Here is a 21,250-nt window from a genome sequence, read left to right as displayed (position 1 = left end):
CCTAATACATAGCTAACCCTAACCCAAATGCATAGCTAACCCTAACCCAAATACATAGCTAACCCTAACACATAGCTAACCATAACCCTAATACATAGATAACTCTAGCCCTAATACAGAGCTAATCCTAATACATAGCTAATCCTAATATATAGCTAACCCCAACCTAAATACATAGCTAAACCTAAACCTAATACAAAGCTAACCATAACACTAACTGAAATACATTACTAACCCTAACCCTAATACATAGCTAACTATAACCCTAATACATAGTTAACCCTAACCCTAATACATAGCTTACCCAAACACTAATACATAGTTAACTCTGACCGAAATACATAGCTAACTCTAACCCCAATACATAGCTAACCCTAACCCTAATACATAGCTAACCCTAACCCTAATACATAGCGAACCCTAACCCTAATACATAGCTAACCCTAACCCTAATACATAGCTAACCCTAACCCTAACCCTAATACATAGCTAACCCTAATACATAGCTAACCCTAATACATAGCTAATCCTAATATATAGCTAACCCCAACCCAAATACATAGCTTAACCTAAACCTAATACAAAGCTAACCCTAACACTAACCGAAATACATTACTAACCCTAACCCTAAAACATAGCTAACTATAACCCTAATACATAGTTAACCCTAACCCTAAACCTAATACATAGCTTACCCTAAAACAAATACATATCGAACCCTAACACATAACTAACCATAACCCTAATACATAGCTAACCCTAACCCATATACATAGCTAACCCTAACCCAAATACATAGCTAACCTTAACCCTAACCCAAATACATATCTAAAACTAACCCTACGACATAGCCAACCCTAAACCTAACCCTAATACATAGCAAACCCAAACCCTAATACATAGCTAATCCTAACCCTAACACAAATACATAGCTAACCCTAACCCAAATATATAGCTAACCCTAACCAAAATACATAGCTAACCCTAACCCTGATACATAGCTAACCATATCCCAAATACACTGCTAACAATATTCCTAATACATAGCTAAACCTATCCCCCCAAAACTGCTAACCCTAACCCTAATACATAGCAAACCCTAATCCTAATACATAGCTAACCCTAACCCAAATACATAGCTAACCCTAACCCAAATACATAGCTAACCCTAACACATAGCTAACCCTAACCCTAATACATAGCTAACTCTAACCCTAATACATAGCTAACCCTAACCCAAATACATAGCTAACCCTAACCCAAATTCATACCTAACCCGAACCGTAACCCAAATACATAGCGAACCCTAACCCTAACACATGGCTAACCCAAACCCTAATACATAGTTAACCCTAACCGAAATACATAGCTAACTCTAACCCCAATACATAGCTAACCCTAACCCTAATACATAGCTAACCCTAACCCAAATGCATAGCTAACCCTAACCCAAATACATAGCTAACCCTAACACATAGCTAACCCTAACCCTAATACATAGCTAAACCTAACCCTAATACATAGCAAACCCAAACCCTAATACATAGCTAATCCTAACCCTAACCCTAATACATAGCTAACCCTTACCCTAATACATAGCAAACCCAAACCCTAATACATAGCTAATCCTAACCCTAATACATAGCTAACCCTTACCCTAATACATAGCTAACCCTAATACATAGCTAATCCTAATATATAGCTAACCCCAACCCAAATACATAGCTAAACCTAAACCTAATACAAAGCTAACCATAACACTAACCGAAATACATTACTAACCCTAACCCTAATACATTGCTAACTATAACCCTAATACATAGTTAACCCTAACCCTAATACATAGCTTACCCTAAAACAAATACATAGCGAACCCTAACACATAACTAACCATAACCCATATACATAGCTAACCCTAGCCCAAATACATAGCTAACCTTAAACCTAACCCAAATACATATCTAAAACTAACCCTACGACATAGCCAACCCTAACCCTAAACCTAATACATAGCTAAACCTAACCCTAATACATAGCAAACCCAAACCCTAATACATAGCTAATCCTAACCCTAACCCTAATACATAGCTAACCCTTACCCAAATACATATCTAACACTAACCCTACTACATAGCTAACTCTAACCCTAACCCTATGTAACGGCGTTCTTCGTTTGTCGAAAGAGAGTCGGACCAAAATGCAGCGTGTTGGTTACTCATGTTTTTAATGAAACAAAATAACGATATAAATACAAAAAAAAAACAAAACGGAACGTGAAACCTAATTACAGCCTATCTGGTGAAACTACACAGAGACAGGAACAATCACCCACGAAATACAAAAGTGAAACCCAGGCTACCTAAATACGGTTCCCAATCAGAGACAACGAGAATCACCTGACTCTGATTGAGAACCGCCTCAGGCAGCCAAGCCTATACAACACCCCTACTCAGCCGCAATCCCAAATACTACAAACCCCATTACGAAAATACAATATATAAACCCATGTCACACCCTGGCCTGACCAAATATATAACGAAAACACAAAATACAATGACCAAGGCGTGACAGAACCCCCCCCCCCTAAGGTGCGGACTCCCGGGATGCACCTCAGAACCATAGGGAGGGTCCGGGTGGGCGTCTGTCCATGGTGGCGGTTCCGTCTCGGGACGTGGACCCCACTCCATTAATGTCCTAGTTCCTCCCCTTCGCGTCCTGGGATAATCCACCCTCGCCGCCGACCATAGCCTAATAGTCCTCACCCAGAACCCCACTGAACTGAGGAGCAGCTCGTGACTGAGGGGCAGCTTGGGACTGAGGCAGCTCGGGACTGAGGGGCAGCTCGGGACTGAGGGGCAGCTCGGGACTGAGGGGCAGCTCGGGACTGAGGGGAAGCTCGGGACTGAGGGGCAGCTCGGGACTGAGGGGCAGCTCGGGACTGAGGGGCAGCCCAGCACTGAGAGGAAGCCCAGCACTGAGAGGAAGCCCAGTACTGAGAGGAAGCCCAGTACTGAGATGAAGCCCAGCCAGGCAGTTGAATCCGGCAGATCCTGGCTGACTGGCGGATCTGGAAGAGTCTGGTTGACTAGCGGATCTGGAAGAGTCTGGTTGACTAGCGGATCTGGAAGAGTCTGGCTGACTGGCGGATCTGGAAGAGTCTGGCTGACTGGCAGATCTGGAAGAGTCTGGCTGACTGGCAGATCTGGAAGAGTCTGGCAGACTGGCAGATCTGGAAGAGTCTGGCAGACTGGCAGATCTGGAAGAGTCTGGCAGACTGGCAGATCTGGAAGAGTCTGGCAGACTGGCAGATCTGGAAGAGTCTGGCAGACTGGCAGATCTGGAAGAGTCTGGCAGACTGGCAGATCTTGAAGAGTCTGGCAGACTGGCAGATCTGGAAGAGTCTGGCTGACTAGCGGATCTGGAAGAGTCTGGTTGACTAGCAGATCTGGAAGAGTCTGGCTGACCGGCAGATCTGGAAGAGTCTGGCAGACTGGCAGTTCTGGAAGAGTCTGGCAGACTGGCAGATCTGGAAGAGTCTGGCAGACTGGCAGACCTGTATGAGTCTGGCTGACTGGCAGATCTGGAAGAGTCTGGCAGACTGGCAGATCTGGAAGAGTCTGGCAGACTGGCAGATCTGGAAGAGTCTGGCAGACTGGCAGATCTGGAAGAGTCTGGCAGACTGGCAGATCTGGAAGAGTCTGGCAGACTGGCAGATCTGGAAGAGTCTGGCTGACTAGCGGATCTGGAAGAGTCTGGCTGACTGGCAGATCTGGAAGAGTCTGGCTGACTGGCAGTTCTGGAAGAGTCTGGCAGACTGGCAGATCTGGAAGAGTCTGGCAGACTGGCAGATCTGGAAGAGTCTGGCAGACTGGCAGATCTGGAAGAGTCTGGCAGACTGGCAGGTCTTGAAGAGTCTGGCAGACTGGCAGATCTGGAAGAGTCTGGCAGACTGGCAGATCTGGAAGAGTCTGGCTGAATGGCAGATCTGGAAGTGTCTGGCTGACTGGCAGATCTGGAAGAGTCTGACTGACTGGCAGATCTGGAAGAGTCTGGCTGACTGCCAGATCTGGAAGAGTCTGGCTGACTGGCAGATCTGGAAGAGTCTGGCTAACTGGCAGATCTGGAAGAGTCTGGCTGACTGGCGGATCTGGAAGAGTCTGGCTGACTGGCAGATCTGGAAGAGTCTGGTTGACTGGCAGATCTGGAAGAGTCTGGCTGACTGGCGGATCCTGGCAGACTGACGGCTCTGGCTGCTTCATGCTGACTGATGGCTCTGGCTGCTCCATGCTGACTGGCGGCTCTGGCTGCTCCATGCAGATTGACAGCTCTGGTGGCTTCTTGCAGACTGACAGCTCTGGCTGCTCCATGCAGACTGGCAGCTCTAGCTGCTCCATGCAGACTGGCAGCTCTGGCTGCTCCATGCAGACTGGCAGCTCCTTGCAGACTTGCAGCTCCTTGCAGACTGGCAGCTCCATGCAGACTGGCAGCTCCTTGCAGACTGGCAGCTCCTTGCAGACTGGCAGCTCCATGCAGACTGGCAGCTCAGGCTGCTCCGAACAGGCAGGAGGCTCCGGCAGCGCTGGAGAGGAGAAATGCTCTGATAGCGCTGAACAGGCGGGAGACTCCGACAGCGCAGGAGAGAAGAAAGGCTCCGACAGCGCAGAAAAGGCGGGAGACTCCGACAGCGCAGGAGGGAAGGAAGGCTCTGGCTTTGCTGAACAGGCGAGGCGCACAGAAGGCCTGGTGCGTGGTGCTGGCACTGGTGGTATAGGAGCGAGGACACGCACAGGATGCCTGGTGCGGGGAGCTGCTACCGGAGGACTGGTGTGTGGAGGTGGCTCTGGATAGACCGGACCGTGCAGGCGCACTGGAGCTCTTGAGCACCAAGCCTGCCCAACCTTACCTGGCTTGATGCCCACTCTAGCCCGGCCAATACGAAGGGCTGGTATGAACCGCACCGGGCTATGCACCCGCACTGGAAACACCGTGCGCTCCATAGCATAACACGGTGTCTGCCCGGTCTCTCTAGCCCACCGGTAAGCACAGGGAGTTTGCGCAGGTCTCCTACCTGGCATAGCCATACTCCCTTTAAGCCTCCCTCCAATAATTTTTTGGGGCTGCTTTTCGGGCTTCCATCTGCGTCGCCGTGCTGCCTCCTTATACCAGCGCATCTCCGCTTTAGCCGCCTCTAGTTCTTCCTTGGGACGGCGATATTCTCCAGGCTGTGTCCAGGGTTCTTTTCCGTCTAATATCTCCTCCCAAGTCCAGAAGTCCTTAGATCGCTGCTCCTCACAATTAACAGGAAGAGTAGGCTCAGGTCTGACTCCTGACTCTGCTACTCTCTCCCTGAGCCCTCCCCCAATAAATATTTGGGGGTGACTTTCGGGAGTCGCTCTGCGCCGCCGTGTCTTCCTTTTCGACTCCATTCGCCTATAGCCCTCATCGCACTGCTCCAGCGAATCCCAGGCGGGCTCTGGCACTCTCTCTGGGTCGGCCGCCCACCTGTCTATTTCTTCCCACGTCGTATACTCCAAGCCTCTGCTGTCCATAACGTCCTCCCTTCGCTGCTGCCTGTTAACACGCAGCTCGGTCCGAGTGTTGTGGGTGATTCTGTAACGGCGTTCTTCGTTTGTCGAAAGAGAGTCGGACCGAAATGCAGCGTGTTGGTTACTCATGTTTTTAATGAAACAAAATGACGATACAAATACAAAAAAACAACAAAACGGAACGTGAAACCTAATTACAGCCTATCTGGTGAAACTACACAGAGACAGGAACAATCACCCACGAAATATAAAGTGAAACCCAGGCTACCTAAATACGGTTCCCAATCAGAGACAACGAGAATCACCTGACTCTGATTGAGAACCGCCTCAGGCAGCCAAGCCTATACAACACCCCTACTCAGCCTACAATCCCAAATACTACAAACCCCAATACGAAAATACAATATATAAACCCATGTCACACCCTGGCCTGACCAAATATATAACGAAAACACAAAATACAATGACGAAGGCGTGACACCCTAACCCTAAACCTAATCCATAGCTAAACCTAACCCTAATACATAGCTAACCCTAGCACTAATACATAGCTAACCCTAACTCTAACCCTAATACATAGCTAACCCTTACCCAAATACATAGCTAGCCCTAACCCTAACCCTAATACATAGCTAACCCTAACCCTAATATATTTTATTTTTATTTTTATTTTACCTTTATTTTACTAGGCAAGTCAGCCTAGGAACAGTGGGTTAACTGCCTGTTCAGGGGCATAACGACAGATTTTGTACCTTGTCAGCTTGGGGATTTGAACTTGCATCCTTTCAGTTACGAGTCCAATGCTCTAACCACTAGGCTACACTGCCCTGAACAGGCAGTTAACCCACTGTTCCCAGGCCGTCATTGAAAATAAGAATTTGTTCTTAACTGACTTAAATAAAGGTAAAAAAAAAAAACTAACACATAACTAACCATAACCCATATACATAGCTAACCCTAACCCAAATACATAGCTAACCTTAACCCTAACCCAAATACATATCTAACACTAACCCTATGACATAGCCAACCCTAACCCTAAACCTAATACATAGCTAAACCTAACCCTAATACATAGCTAACCCTAACCCTAATACATAGCTAACCCTTACCCTGATACATAGCTAACCCTAACTCATATACATAGCTAACCCTAACCCAAAAACATAGCTAACCTTAACCCTAACTAAAAAACATATCTAACACTAACCCTATGACATAGCCAACCCTAACCCTAAACCTAATACATAGCTAAACCTAACCCTAATACATAGCTAACCCTAAACCTAATACATAGCTAACCCTAAACCAAATATATAGATAACCTTAACCCAAATACATAGCTAACCCTAACACTAACCCTTATACATAGATAACCTTAACCAAAATAAATAGCTAACACTAAACCTAATACATAGCTAACCCTAACCCTAATACATAGCTAACCCTAACACTAATACATAGCTAACCCTAACCCAAATACATAGCTAACCCTAACCCTAATACATAGCTAAAAATAACCCAAGCACATAGCTAACCCTAACACTAACCCTTATACATAGCTAACCTTAACCAAAATAAATAGCTAACACTAAACCTAATACATAGCTAACCCTAACCCAAACACATAGCTAACACTAACCATATCCCAAAAACATAGCTAACCCTAATCCCTAGCTAACCCTAACACAAATACATAGCTAACCCTAACCCAAATACATAGCTAACCCTAACCCTAATACATAGCTAACCCGATCCCAAATACAGAGCGAACCCTAACCCAAATACTGAGCTAACCCTAACCCAAATACAAAGCTAACCCTAACACAAACACATAGCAAACACTAACCCTAATACATAGCTAACCACAACCGAAATACATAGCTAACCCTAACACAAATACATAGCTAACCCTAACCCAAATACATAGCTAACATTAACCCAAATACATAGCTAACCCTAACCCTAATACATAGCTAACGCTAACACATAGCTATCCCTAACCCTAATATATAGCTAACCACAACCCAAATACATAGCTAAACCTAACCCAAATACATAGCTAACCCTAAACCTAATACAAAGCTAACCCTAACCCTAACCGAAATACATTACTAACCCTAACCTTAATACATAGCTAACTATAACCCTAATACATAGTTAACCCTAACCTTAATATATAGCTTACCCTAAACCAAATACATAGCTAACCCTAACACATAACTAACCATAACCCTAATAGATAACTAACCCTAACCCATATACATAGCTAACCCTAACCCAAATACATAGCTAACACTAACCCTATGACATAGCCAACCCTAACCCTAAACCTAATACATAGCTAAACCTAACCCTAATACATAGCTAACCCTAACCCTAATACGTAGCTAACCCTTACCCAAATACATAGCTAACCCTAAGCCTAATACATAGCTAACCCTAACCCTAATACATAGCTAACCCTAATACATAGCTAACCCTAACCCTAATACATAGCTAACCCTAATACATAGCTAACCCTAATACATAGCTAACCCTAATACATAGCTAACCAAAATACATAGCTAACCATAACCAAAATACATAGCTAACCATAACCAAAATACATATCTAACCATAACCCCTAACCCTAATACATAGCTAACCCTAACCCCTAACCCAAATACATAGCTAACCCTAACCAAAATACATAGCTAACCATAACCCCTAACCCTAATACATAGCTAACCCTAACCCCTAACCCAAATACATAGCTAACCCTAACCCTAATACATAGCTAACCCTAACACTAATACATAGCTAACCCTAACCCAAATACATAGCTAACCATAACCCCTAACCCTAATACATAGCTAACCCTAACCCCTAACCCAAATACATAGCTAACCCTAACCCTAATACATAGCTAACCCTAACACTAATACATAGCTAACCCTAACCCAAATACATAGCTAACCCTAACCCTAATACATAGCTAACCATAACCCCTAACCCAAATACATAGCTAACCCTAACCCAAACACATAGCTAACCCAAATACATAGCAAACCCTAACCCTAACCCTAATACATAGCTAACCCTAACCCTAACCCCAATACATAGCTAACCATTACACAAATACATAATTAACCCTAACCCAAATACATAGCTAACCTTAACCCAAATACATAGCTAACCTTAACCCAAATAAATAGCTTACCCTAACACAAATACATAGCTAACCCTAACCCAAACACATAGTTTACCTTACCCAAGCACATAGCTAACCCTAACACTAACCCTTATACATAGCTAACCTTAACCAAAATATATAGCTAACACTAAACCTATTACATAGCTAACCCTAACCCAAACACATAGCTAACACTAACCATATCCCAAAAACATAGCTAACCCTAACCCTAATACATAGCTAACCCTAACTGAAATACATATCTAACCTTAACATAAATACATAGCTAACCCTAACCCAAATACATAGCTAACCCTAACCCAAATACATAGCTAACCCTAAACCTAATACATAGCTAACCCTAACCCTAATATATAGCTAACCCCAACCCAAATACATAGCTAACACTCACCCAAATACATAGCTAATGCTAACATATAGCTAAACCTAACCCAAATACATAGCTAACCCTAAACCTAATACAGAGCAAACCCTAACCCTAACCGAAATACATTACTAACCCTAACCCTAATACATAGCTAACTCTAACCCTAATACATAGATAACCCTAAACGAAATACATAGCTAACCCTAACCCAAATACAATGCTAACCCTAACCGTAATACATAGCTTACCCTAATCCAAATACATAGCTAACCCTAACCCTAATACAAAGCTAACCCTAACCCTAACCGAAATACATTACTAACCCTAATACATAGTTAAACCTAACCCTAATACATAGCTTACCCTAACCCTTACCCTAATACATAGCTAACCCTAACCCAAATACATAGCTAACCCTAACCCCAATACATAGCTAACCCTTACCCAAATACATAGCTAACCCTAACCCTAATACATAGCCAACCCTAACCCTAATACATAGCTAACCCTAATACATAGCTAACCCTCACCCTAATACATAGCTAACCCTTACCCTAATACATAGCTAACCCTAACCCTTACCCTAACCCTAATACATAGCTAACCCTAACCCAAATACAAAGCTAACCCTTACCCTAATACATTGCTAACCCTAACCCAAACACATAGCTAACCCTAACCCTATCCCAAACACTTAGCTAACCCTAACCCTAAACCTAACCCTAACACTAACACATAGGGGTGATTTTTGTGCTGCTATCAAATCTGTCCGATAATAATTCTAAGCAGACACTCCATCAGACAGCCCTGTCAATCTAGTGTGCTAACAAAACACATGGAGGGGACGAGATAAGTGCATCCAGAGTTCAGCATGCAATTACAATCACAGCCACCAGTGTCGACATTGAGTCAAATGTCCAGACTTGTCTATTGTTCCTTTAATGCATGTCTGAATCCATTTATGAACAGTAGTTCCTACCCCCAAGAAGAGCTTGATGGCCTTGGAACAGGTGGTGCCGGTGGTTCCACAGGGAATGTTCTCTGTGATCACTCTAAAGGTACCGTTTGGATTGTTGCTGCAGTAGTCCTGCAGGATGTATTTAAATACACAATCAGAAAACCTCATAGTTATTATCATTACCTCATCTTAAACATAATTAGAAAATATGTGCACCATGCATAAAGTAGGGGTTTTAATAGAAATACAAGAAAATCATAAATACAAATTATTACCTACCTGAGTAAGAATGTATTCACAATCTCCATTGAAAGTGAACCTTTCCTCATCAAAAGTGATGAAATGCCCATCTCCATATATGGCACACATCCCATCACACTGCTTATTGGTACACTGCCATTTTCTGCCTTCGCAAGTGCTACAATGATGCAAACATAATCACATGGGAAGATTTTAGAGGGAAGCATTTGACATATCCAAAGAAGAAGAAGAAGAGGGATAGAAGTTGATTTTACCAGGTATTGCAGTCTACTTTGAGCACATGTCCAGGTTGGTAATAGACTCCATTGTGAGAACAGGGACATAGATCTTCCTTGATGCATCCTCCGTTTCCATCAGACAGCAGACCATCAGGACATACACAGCCTGACACACACTCTGCACTGATCTATAACACAATGAATCAGGGAAGGACTGACATGAATTTAAGTTGGACTTCATGTGCCTGAATGTCCCTCCACCCTCCAGGGTGTAAGATGTGGACATTATGTGCATGAATGTCCCTCCACCGTCCAGGGTATAAGATGTGGACATTATGTGCCTGAATGTCCCTCCACCCTCCAGGGTATAAGATGTGGACATTATGTGCCTGAATGTCCCTGCACCCTCCAGTGTATAAGATGTGGACATTAAGTGCCTGAATGTCCCTCCACCCTCCAGGGTATAAGTTGTTGTCACGCCCTGGTCGATATATATTGTGTTTTGTCTTGGGGGTGTCTAGCATAGTCTATGGCTGCCTGAGGCGGTTCTCAATCAGAGTCAGGTGATTATCGTTGTCTCTGATTGGGAACCATATTTAGGCAGCCATTTTTATTAAAGAACATGAGTAACTACCACGCTGCATTTTGGTCCGCTTCTCCTTCAACAGACGAACGCCGTTACAGAATCACCCACCACAACAGGATCAAGCGGCGTGGTAACAGGCAACAGCAGCAGCAGGAGCAGCGTGACAAGACTTTCTGGACTTGGGAGGAAATCCTAAACGGAGAAGGACCTTGGGCTCAGCCTGGAGAATATCGCCGCCCCAAAGAAGATCTGGAGGCGATGAAAGCGGAGAGGCGCCGGTATGAGGAGGCAGCACGGCGACTCGGAAGGAAGCCCGAGAGTCAGCCCCAAAAATTTCTTGGGGGTGGCTCAGGGAGAGTGTGGCAGAGTCAGGAGTCAGTCCTGAGCCAACTCTCCCTGTTTAACGTGAGGAGCCAAGGAGGAGACCAGAACCAGAGCCGGTGTTGGAGGTGAGCGAAGCAGAGACTGTGAAGGAGTTAATGGGGAAATTGGAGGAGAGGGAAATGAGGGAGTTGCTGAGTTTGTGCTTTTGCATGGAATTCGCCCGACGGAGCGTGTCGGGGATTTGATGGCACCTGGGTCAGCGCTCCATACTCGTCCTGAGGTGCGTGTTAGTCGGCTGGTGAAGTTGGTGCCAGCCTCACGCACCAGGTCTCCTGTGCACATCGACTAGCCTTGCACGTCCTGTGCCAGCACTGCTCTCAAGATCTCCAGTATGCCTTCACAGTCTAGCCCATGCTGTGCCACCTCCACACACCAGCCCTCCGGTGGCAGCTCCCTGCACCAGGCTTCCTGTGCGTGTCCTCAGCCCAGTACCACCAGTGCCAGCACCACGCATCAGGCCTTCAGTGCGCCTCGCCTCTCCAGCGCTGCCGGAGCCTTTCTCCTCTCCTGCGCTGCCGGAGTCTCCCGCCTGTTCAGCGCTGCCCGAGCCTTCCTCCTCTACTGCGCTGCCGGAGCCTCCCGCCTGTTCAGCGCTGCCGGAGCCTTTCTCCTCTCCTGCGCTGCCGGAGTCTCCCGCCTGTCCAGCGCAGCCAGAGCCTTCCTCCTCTACAGTGCTGCTGGAGTCTCCCGCCTGTTTAGCGCAGCCAGAGCCTTCCTCCTCTTCTACGCTGCCGGAGTCTCCCGCCTGTTCAGCGCTGCCAGAGCCTTCCTCCTCTTCTACGCTGCCGGAGTCTCCTGCCTGTTCAGCGCAGCCAGAGCTGCCAGCCTGCATGGAGCAGCCAGAGCTGTCAGCCTGCATAGAGCAGCCAGAGCTGTCAGCCTGCATGGAGCAGCCTGAGCTGTCAGCCTGCATGGAGCAGCCAGAGCTGCCAGTCTGCATGGAGCAGCCAGAGCTGTCAGTCTGCATGGAGCAGCCAGAGCTGCCAGTCTGCATGGAGCAGCCAGAGATGTCAGTCTGCAAGGAGCTGTCAATCTGCAAGGAGCTACCAGTCTGCAAGGAGCCGCCAGAGCTGCCAGTCTGCATGGAGCAGCCAGAGCTGTCAGTCTGCAAGGAGCTGTCAGTCTGCAAGGAGCAGCCAGAGCTGTCAGTCTGCATGGAGCAGCCAGAGCTGTCAGTCTGCATGGAGCAGCCAGAGCTGCCAGTCTGCATGGAGCAGCCAGAGCTGCCAGTCTGAATGGAGCAGCCAGATCCGTCAGTCTGCCATGATCCGCCAGTCAGCCAGACTCTTCCAGATCTGCCAGTCAGCCAGACTCTTCCAGATCTGCCAGTCAGCCAGACTCTTCCAGATCTGCCAGTCAGCCAGACTCTTCCAGATCCGCCAGTCAACCAGACTCTTCCAGATCTGCCAGTCAGCCAGGATCTGCCAGAACCGCCAGCCAGCCAGGATCTCGCAGATCCAACTACCTGCCTGAGCTTCCTCTCAGTGCTGGGCTTCCTCTCAGTGCTGGTCTTCCTCTCAGTGCTGAGCTTCCCCTCAGTCCCGAGCTGCCCCTCAGTCCCGAGCTGCCCCTCAGTCCAGTGGGGTTCTGGGTGAGGACTACTAGGCCATGGTCGGCGGCGAGGGTGGACTATCCTAGGACGCGAGGAGGAGGGACTTAAGACATTGATAGAGTGGGGTCTACGTCCCGCGCCGGAGCCGCCACCATGGACAGACGCCCACCCGGACCCTCCCTATTGTTTTGATGTGCGTCCGGGAGTCCGCACCTTAGGTGGGGGGTTCTGTCACGCCCTGGTCGATATATATTGTGTTTTGTCTTGGGGGTGTTTAGCATAGTCTATGGCTGCCTGAGGCGGTTCTCAATCAGAGTCAGGTGATTATCGTTGTCTCTGCTTGTGAACCATATTTAGGCAGCCATATTCTTTGAGAATTTCGTGGGTGATTGTTCCTGTCTCTGTGTTTGTTGTCACCAGATAGGCTGTATAGGTTTTCACGTTCCGTTTGTTGTTTTGTATTTTCAAGTTATTTCATGTCGAGTCATTTTTATTAAAGAACATTAGTTACTACCACGCTGCATTTTGGTCCGCTTCTCCTTCAACAGACGAACGCCGTTACAGTTGTGGACATTATGTGCCTGAATGTCCCTCCAACCTCCAGGGTATAAGATGTGGACATTATGTGCCTGAATGTCCCTCCACCCTCCAGGGTGTAAGATGTGGACATTATGTGCCTGAATGTCCCTCCACCCTCCAGGGTATAAGAAGTGGACATTATTTGTCAAATGGATCAATTGATCAAGTCTTTGAAAAGACACAAGGATGACTTTTAAAGATGATTTCTTTGATGTTCATGGAGATCAGGTTCTCTGTAAACGTTACAGTCTGCTCAAACAGAAACCCTCTAAAAAGTCAATCTCATCTGGGGATATCGGTTGGATCCGGGGCCTAGCTATGTCCAAGGTAAATAAATAATTTGATCAATCTGACACTGTGGCAACATAACATTGCTGACAACGCTGGTCCGACCAATCGGATTCCACGCTTCAAGAATGCTTCGAACTGTGGACTGGGATATGTTCCGCATGGCGGTGAACAACAGCATTGACGAATACGCTGATTCGGTTAGCGAGTTTATTAACAAGTGCATCGGTGATGTTGTACCCACAGCGTCTATTAAAACATTCCCCAACCAGAAACCGTGGATTGATAGCAGCATTCACGCAAAACTGAACCGTGAACAACTGCTTTTAACCAGGGCAAGGTGACCAGAAACATGACCGAATACAAACAGTGTAGCTCTTCCCTCCGCAAGTCAATCAAACAAGCTAAGCTCACTATAGAGACAAAGTGAAGTCACAATTCAACGGCTCAAACACGAGAGGTATGTGGCAGGGTCTACAGTCAATCTACAAAAGAAAAACCAGCCCCGTCACGGATCACGATGCCTTGCTCCCAGACAGACTTAACTACTTTATTGCTGGTTTTGAGGACCATACAGTGCCACTGACACATCCCGCTACCAAAACCTGCAGGCTCTCCTTTACTGCATGCAGCCAATGTGAGTAAAACATTTAAACGTGTTAACCCTCGCAAGGCTGCAGGCCCAGACGGCATCCCCAGCCGCGTCCTCACTGCATGCGCAGACTAGCTGGCTGGTGTGTTTACAGACATATTCAATCAATCCTTTTCCCAGTCTGCTGTCCCCACGTGCTTCAAGAGGGCCACCATTGTACCTGTTCCCAAGAAAGCTCAGGTTACTGAGCTCAAGGACTACCGCCCTGTAGCACTCACTTCCGTCATCATGAAGTGCTTTGAGAGACTAGTCAAAGACCATATCACCTCCACCCTACCTGACACCCTAGACCCACTCCAATTTGCTTACAGCCCCAATAGGTACACAGACGACGCAAGCGCCATCAAACTGCACACTGCCCTAACCCATCTGGACAAGAGGAATACCTATGTAAGAATGCTGTTCATCGATTACAGCTCAGCATTTAACACCATAGTACCCTCCAAACTCGTCACTAAGCTCGAGACCCCGGGTCTCGACCCCGCCCTGTGTAAACTGGGTCCTGGACTTCCTGATGGGCCGCCCCCAGGTGGTGAGGGTAGGTAACAACATCTCCACCCCGCTGATCCTCAACACTGGGTCCCCACAAGGGTGCTTTCTCAGCCCTCTCCTGTACTCCCTGTTCACCCATGACTGTGAGGGCATGAACGCTTCCAACTCAATCATCAAGTTTGCAGACGACACTACAGTGGTAGGCTTTATTACCAACAACGACAAGACAGCCTACAGGGAGGAGATGAGGGCCCTCGGAATGTGGTGTCAGGAAAATAACCTCACACTAAATGTTAACAAATCAAAGGAGATGATCGTGGACTTCAGGAAACATCAGAGAGCGCAGCCCCCTATCTACATTGACGGGACAGTAGTGGAGAGGGTGGAGAGTTTTAAGTTCCTTGGCGTACAACATCATGGACAAACTGAAATGGTCCACCGACACAGACAGCGTGGTGAAGAAGGCACAGCAGCGCCTCTTCAACCTCAGGAGGCTGAAGAAATTTGGCACCAAAAATACTCACAAACTTTTACAGACGCACAATCGAGAGCATCCTGTCGGGCTGTATCGCCGCCCGAGCCACTGCCTGTTCACCTCGCTACCATTCAGAAGGCAAGGTCAGTACAGGTGCATCAAAGCGAGGACCGAGAGTATGAAAAACAGCCACTATCTCAAAATCAAATCAAATCAAATTTATTTATATAGCCCTTCGTACATCAGCTGATATCTCAAAGTGCTGTACAGAAACCCAGCCTAAAACCCCAAACAGCAAGCAATGCAGGTGTAGAAGCACGGTGGCTAGGAAAAACTCCCTAGAAAAGCCAAAACCTAGGAAGAAACCTAGAGAGGAACCAGGCTATGTGGGGTGGCCAGTCCTCTTCTGGCTGTGCCGGGTAGAGATTATAACAGAACATGGCCAAGATGTTCAAATGTTCATAAATGACCAGCATGGTCGAATAATAATAAGGCAGAACAGTTGAAACTGGAGCAGCAGCACGGCCAGGTGGACTGGGGACAGCAAGGAGTCATCATGTCAAGTAGTCCTGGGGCATGGTCCTAGGGCCGCGGTTCAGTTGAAACTGGAGCAGCAGCACGGCCAGGTGGACTGGGGACAGCAAGGAGTCATCATGTCAGGTAGTCCTGGGGCATGGTCCTAGGGCTCAGGTCCTCCGAGAGAGAGAAGGAGAGAATTAGAGAACGCACACTTAGATTCACACAGGACACCGAATTGGACAGGAGAAGTACTCCAGATATAACAAACTGACCCCAGCCCCCGACACATAAACTACTGCAGCATAAATACTGAAGGCTGAGACAGGAGGGGTCAGGAGACACTGTGGCCCCACCCGAGGACACCCCCGGACAGGGCCAAACAGGAAGGATATAACCCCACCCACTATGCCAAAGCACAGCCCCCACACCACTGGAGGGATATCTTCAACCACCAACTTACCATCCTGAGACAAAGCTGAGTATAGCCCGCAAAGATCTCCGCCACGGCACAACCCAAGGGGGGGGCGCCAACCCAGACAGGATGACCACATCAGTGAATCAACCCACTCAGGTGACGCACCCCCTCAGGGACGGCATGAGAGAGCCCCAGCAAGCCAGTGACTCAGCCCCTGTAATAGGGTTAGAGGCAGAGAATCCCAGTGGAAAGAGGGGAACCGGCCAGGCAGAGACAGCAAGGGTGGTTCGTTGCTCCAGAGCCTTTCCGTTCACCTTCCCACTCCTGGGCCAGACTACACTCAATCATATGACCCACTGAAGAGATGAGTCTTCAGTAAAGACTTAAAGGTTGAGACCGAGTTTGCGTCTCTGACATGGGTAGGCAGACCGTTCCATAAAAATGGAGCTCTATAGGAGAAAGCCCTGCCTCCAGCTGTTTGCTTAGAAATTCTAGGGACAATTAGGAGGCCTGCGTCTTGTGACCGTAGCGTACGTGTAGGTATGTACGGCAGGACCAAATCAGAGAGATAGGTAGGAGCAAGCCCATGCAATGCTTTGTAGGTTAGCAGTAAAACCTTGAAATCAGCCCTTGCTTTGACAGGAAGCCAGTGTAGGGAGGCTAGCACTGGAGTAATATGATCAAATTTTTTGGTTCTAGTCAGGATTCTAGCAGCCGTATTTAGCACTAACTGAAGTTTATTTAGTGCTTTATCCGGGTAGCCGGAAAGTAGAGCATTGCAGTAGTCTAACCTAGAAGTGACAAAAGCATGGATTAATTTTTCTGCATCATTTTTGGACAGAAAGTTTCTGATTTTTGCAATGTTACGTAGATGGAAAAAAGCTGTCCTTGAAATGGTCTTGATATGTTCTTCAAAAGAGAGATCAGGGTCCAGAGTAACGCCGAGGTCCTTCACAGTTTTATTTGAGATGACTGTACAACCATTAAGATTAATTGTCAGATTCAACAGAAGATCTCTTTGTTTCTTGGGACCTAGAACAAGCATCTCTGTTTTATCCGAGTTTAAAAGTAGAAAGTTTGCTGCCATCCACTTCCTTATGTCTGAAACACATGCTTCTAGCGAGGGCAATTTTGGGGCTTCACCATGTTTCATTGAAATGTACAGCTGTGTATCATCCGCATAGCAGTGAAAGTTAACATTATGTTTTCGAATAACATCCCCAAGAGGTAAAATATATAGTGAAAACAACAGCGGTCCTAAAACGGAACCTTGAGGAACACCGAAATTTACAGTTGATTTGTCAGAGGACAAACCATCCACAGAGACAAACTGATATCTTTCCGACAGATAAGATCTAAACCAGGCCAGAACTTGACCGTGTAGACCAATTTGGGTTTCCAATCTCTCCAAAAGAATGTGGTGATCGATGGTATCAAAAGCAGCACTAAGGTCTAGGAGCACGAGGACAGATGCAGAGCCTCGGTCCGATGCCATTAAAATGTCATTTACCACCTTCACAAGTGCCGTCTCAGTGCTATGATGGGGTCTAAAACCAGACTGAAGCATTTCATATACATTGTTTGTCTTCAGGAAGGCAGTGAGTTGCTGAGCAACAGCCTTTTCTAAGATTTTTGAGAGGAATGGAAGATTCGATATAGGCCGATAGTTTTTTATATTTTCTGGGTCAAGGTTTGGCTTTTTCAAGAGAGGCTTTATTACTGCCACTTTTAGTGAGTTTGGTACACATCCGGTGGATAGAGAGCCGTTTATTATGTTCAACATAGGAGGGCCAAGCACAGGAAGCAGCTCTTTCAGTAGTTTAGTTGGAATAGGGTCCAGTATGCAGCTTGAAGGTTTAGAGGCCATGATTATTTTCATCATTGTGTCAAGAGATATAGTACTAAAACACTTGAGCGTCTCTCTTGATCCTAGGTCCACGCAGAGTTGTGCAGACTCAGGACAACTGAGCTTTGAAGGAATACGCAGATTTAAGGAGGAGTCTGTAATTTGCTTTCTAATAATCATAATTTTTTCCTCAAAGAAGTTCATGAATTTATCACTGCTAAAGTGAAAGTCATCCTCTCTTGGGGAATGCTGCTTTTTAGTTAGCTTTGCGACCGTATCAAAAAGGAATTTTGGATTGTTCTTATTGTCCTCAATTAAGTTAGAAAAATAGGATGATCGAGCAGCAGTAAGGGCTCTTCGGTACTGCACGGTACTGTCTTTCCAAGCTAGACGGAAGACTTCCAGTTTGGTGTGGCGCCATTTCCGTTCCAATTTTCTGGAAGCTTGCTTCAGAGCTCGGGTATTTTCTGTGTACCAGGGAGCTAGTTTCTTATGAGAAATGTTTTTAGTTTTTAGGGGTGCAACTGCATCTAGGGTATTGCGCAAGGTTAAATTGAGTTCCTCAGTTAGGTGGTTAACTGATTTTTGTCCTCTGGTGTCATTGGGTAGACAGAGGGAATCTGGAAGGACATCAAGGAATCTTTGTGTTGTCTGTGAATTTATAGCACGACTTTTGATGTTCCTTGGTTGGGGTCTGAGCAGATTATTTGTTGCAATTGCAAACGTAATAAAATGGTGGTCCGATAGTCCTGGATTATGAGGAAAAACATTAAGATCCACAACATTTATTCCATGGGACAAAACTAGGTCCAGCGTATGACTGTGACAGTGAGTGGGTCCAGAGACATGTTGGACAAAACCCACTGAGTCGATGATGGCTCCGAAAGCCTTTTGGAGTGGGTCTGTGGACTTTTCCATGTGAATATTAAAGTCACCAAAGATTAGAATATTATCTGCTATGACTACAAGGTCCGATAGGAATTCAGGGAACTCAGTGAGGAACGCTGTATATGACCCAGGAGGCCTGTAAACAGTAGCTATAAAAAGTGATTGAGTAGGCTGCATAGATTTCATGACTAGAAGCTCAAAAGACGAAAACGTCATTTTTTTTTTTTTGTAAATTGAAATTTGCTATCGTAAATGTTAGCAACACCTCCGCCTTTGCGGGATGCACGGGGATATGGTCACTAGTGTAGCCAGGAGGTGAGGCCTCATTTAACACAGTAAATTCATCAGGCTTAAGCCATGTTTCAGTCAGGCCAATCACATCAAGATTATGATCAGTGATTAGTTCATTGACTATAATTGCCTTTGAAGTAAGGGATCTAACATTAAGTAGCCCTATTTTGAGATGTGAGGTATCATGATCTCTTTCAATAATGACAGGAATGGAGGTGGTCTTTATCCTAGTGAGATTGCTAAGGCGAACACCGCCATGTTTAGTTTTGCGCAACCTAGGTCGAGGCACAGACACGGTCTCAATGGTGATAGCTGAGCTGACTACACTGACTATGCTAGTGGCAGACTCCACTATGCTGGCAGGCTGGCTAACAGCCTGCTGCCTGGCCTGCACCCTATTTCATTGTGGAGCTAGAGGAGTTAGAGCCCTGTCTATGTTGGTAGATAAGATGAGAGCACCCCTCCAGCTAGGATGGAGTCCGTCACTCCTCAGCAGGTCAGGCTTGGTCCTGTTTGTGGGTGAGTCCCAAAAAGAGGGCCAATTATCTACAAATTCTAACTTTTCGGAGGGGCAGAAAACAGTTTTCAACCAGCGATTGAGTTGTGAGACTCTGCTGTAGAGCTCATCACTCCCCCTAACTGGGAGGGGGCCAGAGACAATTACTCGATGCCGACACATCTTTCTAGCTGATTTACACGCAGAAGCTATGTTGCGCTTGGTGATCTCTGACTGTTTCATCCTAACATCGTTAATCTCAAGGCCATCATACTGTTAAATAGCCATCAATAACATTGAGTGGCTGCTGCCAATATACTGACTCAACTCCAGCCACTTTAATAATGGGAATAGATGGGAAATGATGTAAAATATATCACTAGCAACTTCAAACAATGCCACTTTATATAATGTTCTCATACCCTACATTACTCATCTCATATGTATATACTGTACTCTGTACCATCTACTGCATCTTGCCTATGCCGTTCGGCCATCACTCATTTATATATTTATGTACATATTCGTATTCATTCCTTTACACTTGTGTGTATAAGGGTAGTTGCTGTGAAATTGTTAGGTTACTTGTTAGATATTACTGCACGGTCGGAACTAGAAGCACAAGCATTTCGCTACAGTCGCATTAACATCTGCTAACCATGTGTATGTGACAAATATATTTGGTTTGGATTTGATTTGTATGTTTTTATTAAAACGTGTTGCAATGCATGTTTTTCTTAACATGTTGTAAGGCATGTTTTATTAACGTGTTGTAAGGCATGTTTTATTAACGTGTTGTAAGGCATGTTTTATTAACGTGTTGTAAGGCATGTTTTATTAACATGTTGTAAGGCATGTTTTATTAACGTGTTGTAAGGCATGTTTTATTAACGTGTTGTAAGGTATGTTTTTATTAACGTGTTGTAAGGCATGTTTTTATTAACGTGATGTAAGGCATGTTTTTATTAACGCGATGTAAGGCATGTTTTTATTAACGCGATGTAAGGCATGTTTTTATTAACGTGTTGTAAGGCATGTTTTATTAACGTGTTGTAAGGCATGTTTTTATTAACGTGTTGTAAGGCATGTTTTTATTAACGTGATGTAAGGCATGTTTTTATTAACGTGTTGTAAGGCATGTTTTTATTAACGTGTTGTAAGGCATGTTTTTATTAACGTGTTGTAAGGCATGTTTTTATTAACGTGTTATAAGGCATGTTTTTATTAACGTGTTGTAAGGC

At 45.8% G+C, this 21,250-nt stretch overlaps 1 protein-coding gene across 1 annotated transcript in view; it reads right to left on the bottom strand.

Annotated features, from left to right (window-relative positions):
* Positions 1–21,250, bottom strand: part of LOC135509762 (mucin-2-like) — a 100,825-nt gene that overhangs the window by 52,370 nt on the left and 27,205 nt on the right. Inside the window, exons 22-24 of the mRNA XM_064930663.1 lie at positions 10,583–10,734; positions 10,347–10,485; positions 10,089–10,196 (exon numbers count right to left, since the gene is read on the bottom strand). Of these exons, the coding sequence (XP_064786735.1) occupies positions 10,089–10,196; positions 10,347–10,485; positions 10,583–10,734 (399 nt within the window). The remainder of the gene's footprint in view (positions 1–10,088; positions 10,197–10,346; positions 10,486–10,582; positions 10,735–21,250) is intronic.

The sequence above is a fragment of the Oncorhynchus masou genome, chromosome 22 (genome assembly GCF_036934945.1).
Source record: "Oncorhynchus masou masou isolate Uvic2021 chromosome 22, UVic_Omas_1.1, whole genome shotgun sequence".
In the NCBI taxonomy this organism is placed as follows: Eukaryota; Metazoa; Chordata; class Actinopteri; order Salmoniformes; family Salmonidae; genus Oncorhynchus; species Oncorhynchus masou.
The sequence above is the reverse complement of the archived record's forward strand: the minus strand, read 5'-3'. Positions and strand labels throughout refer to the sequence as shown.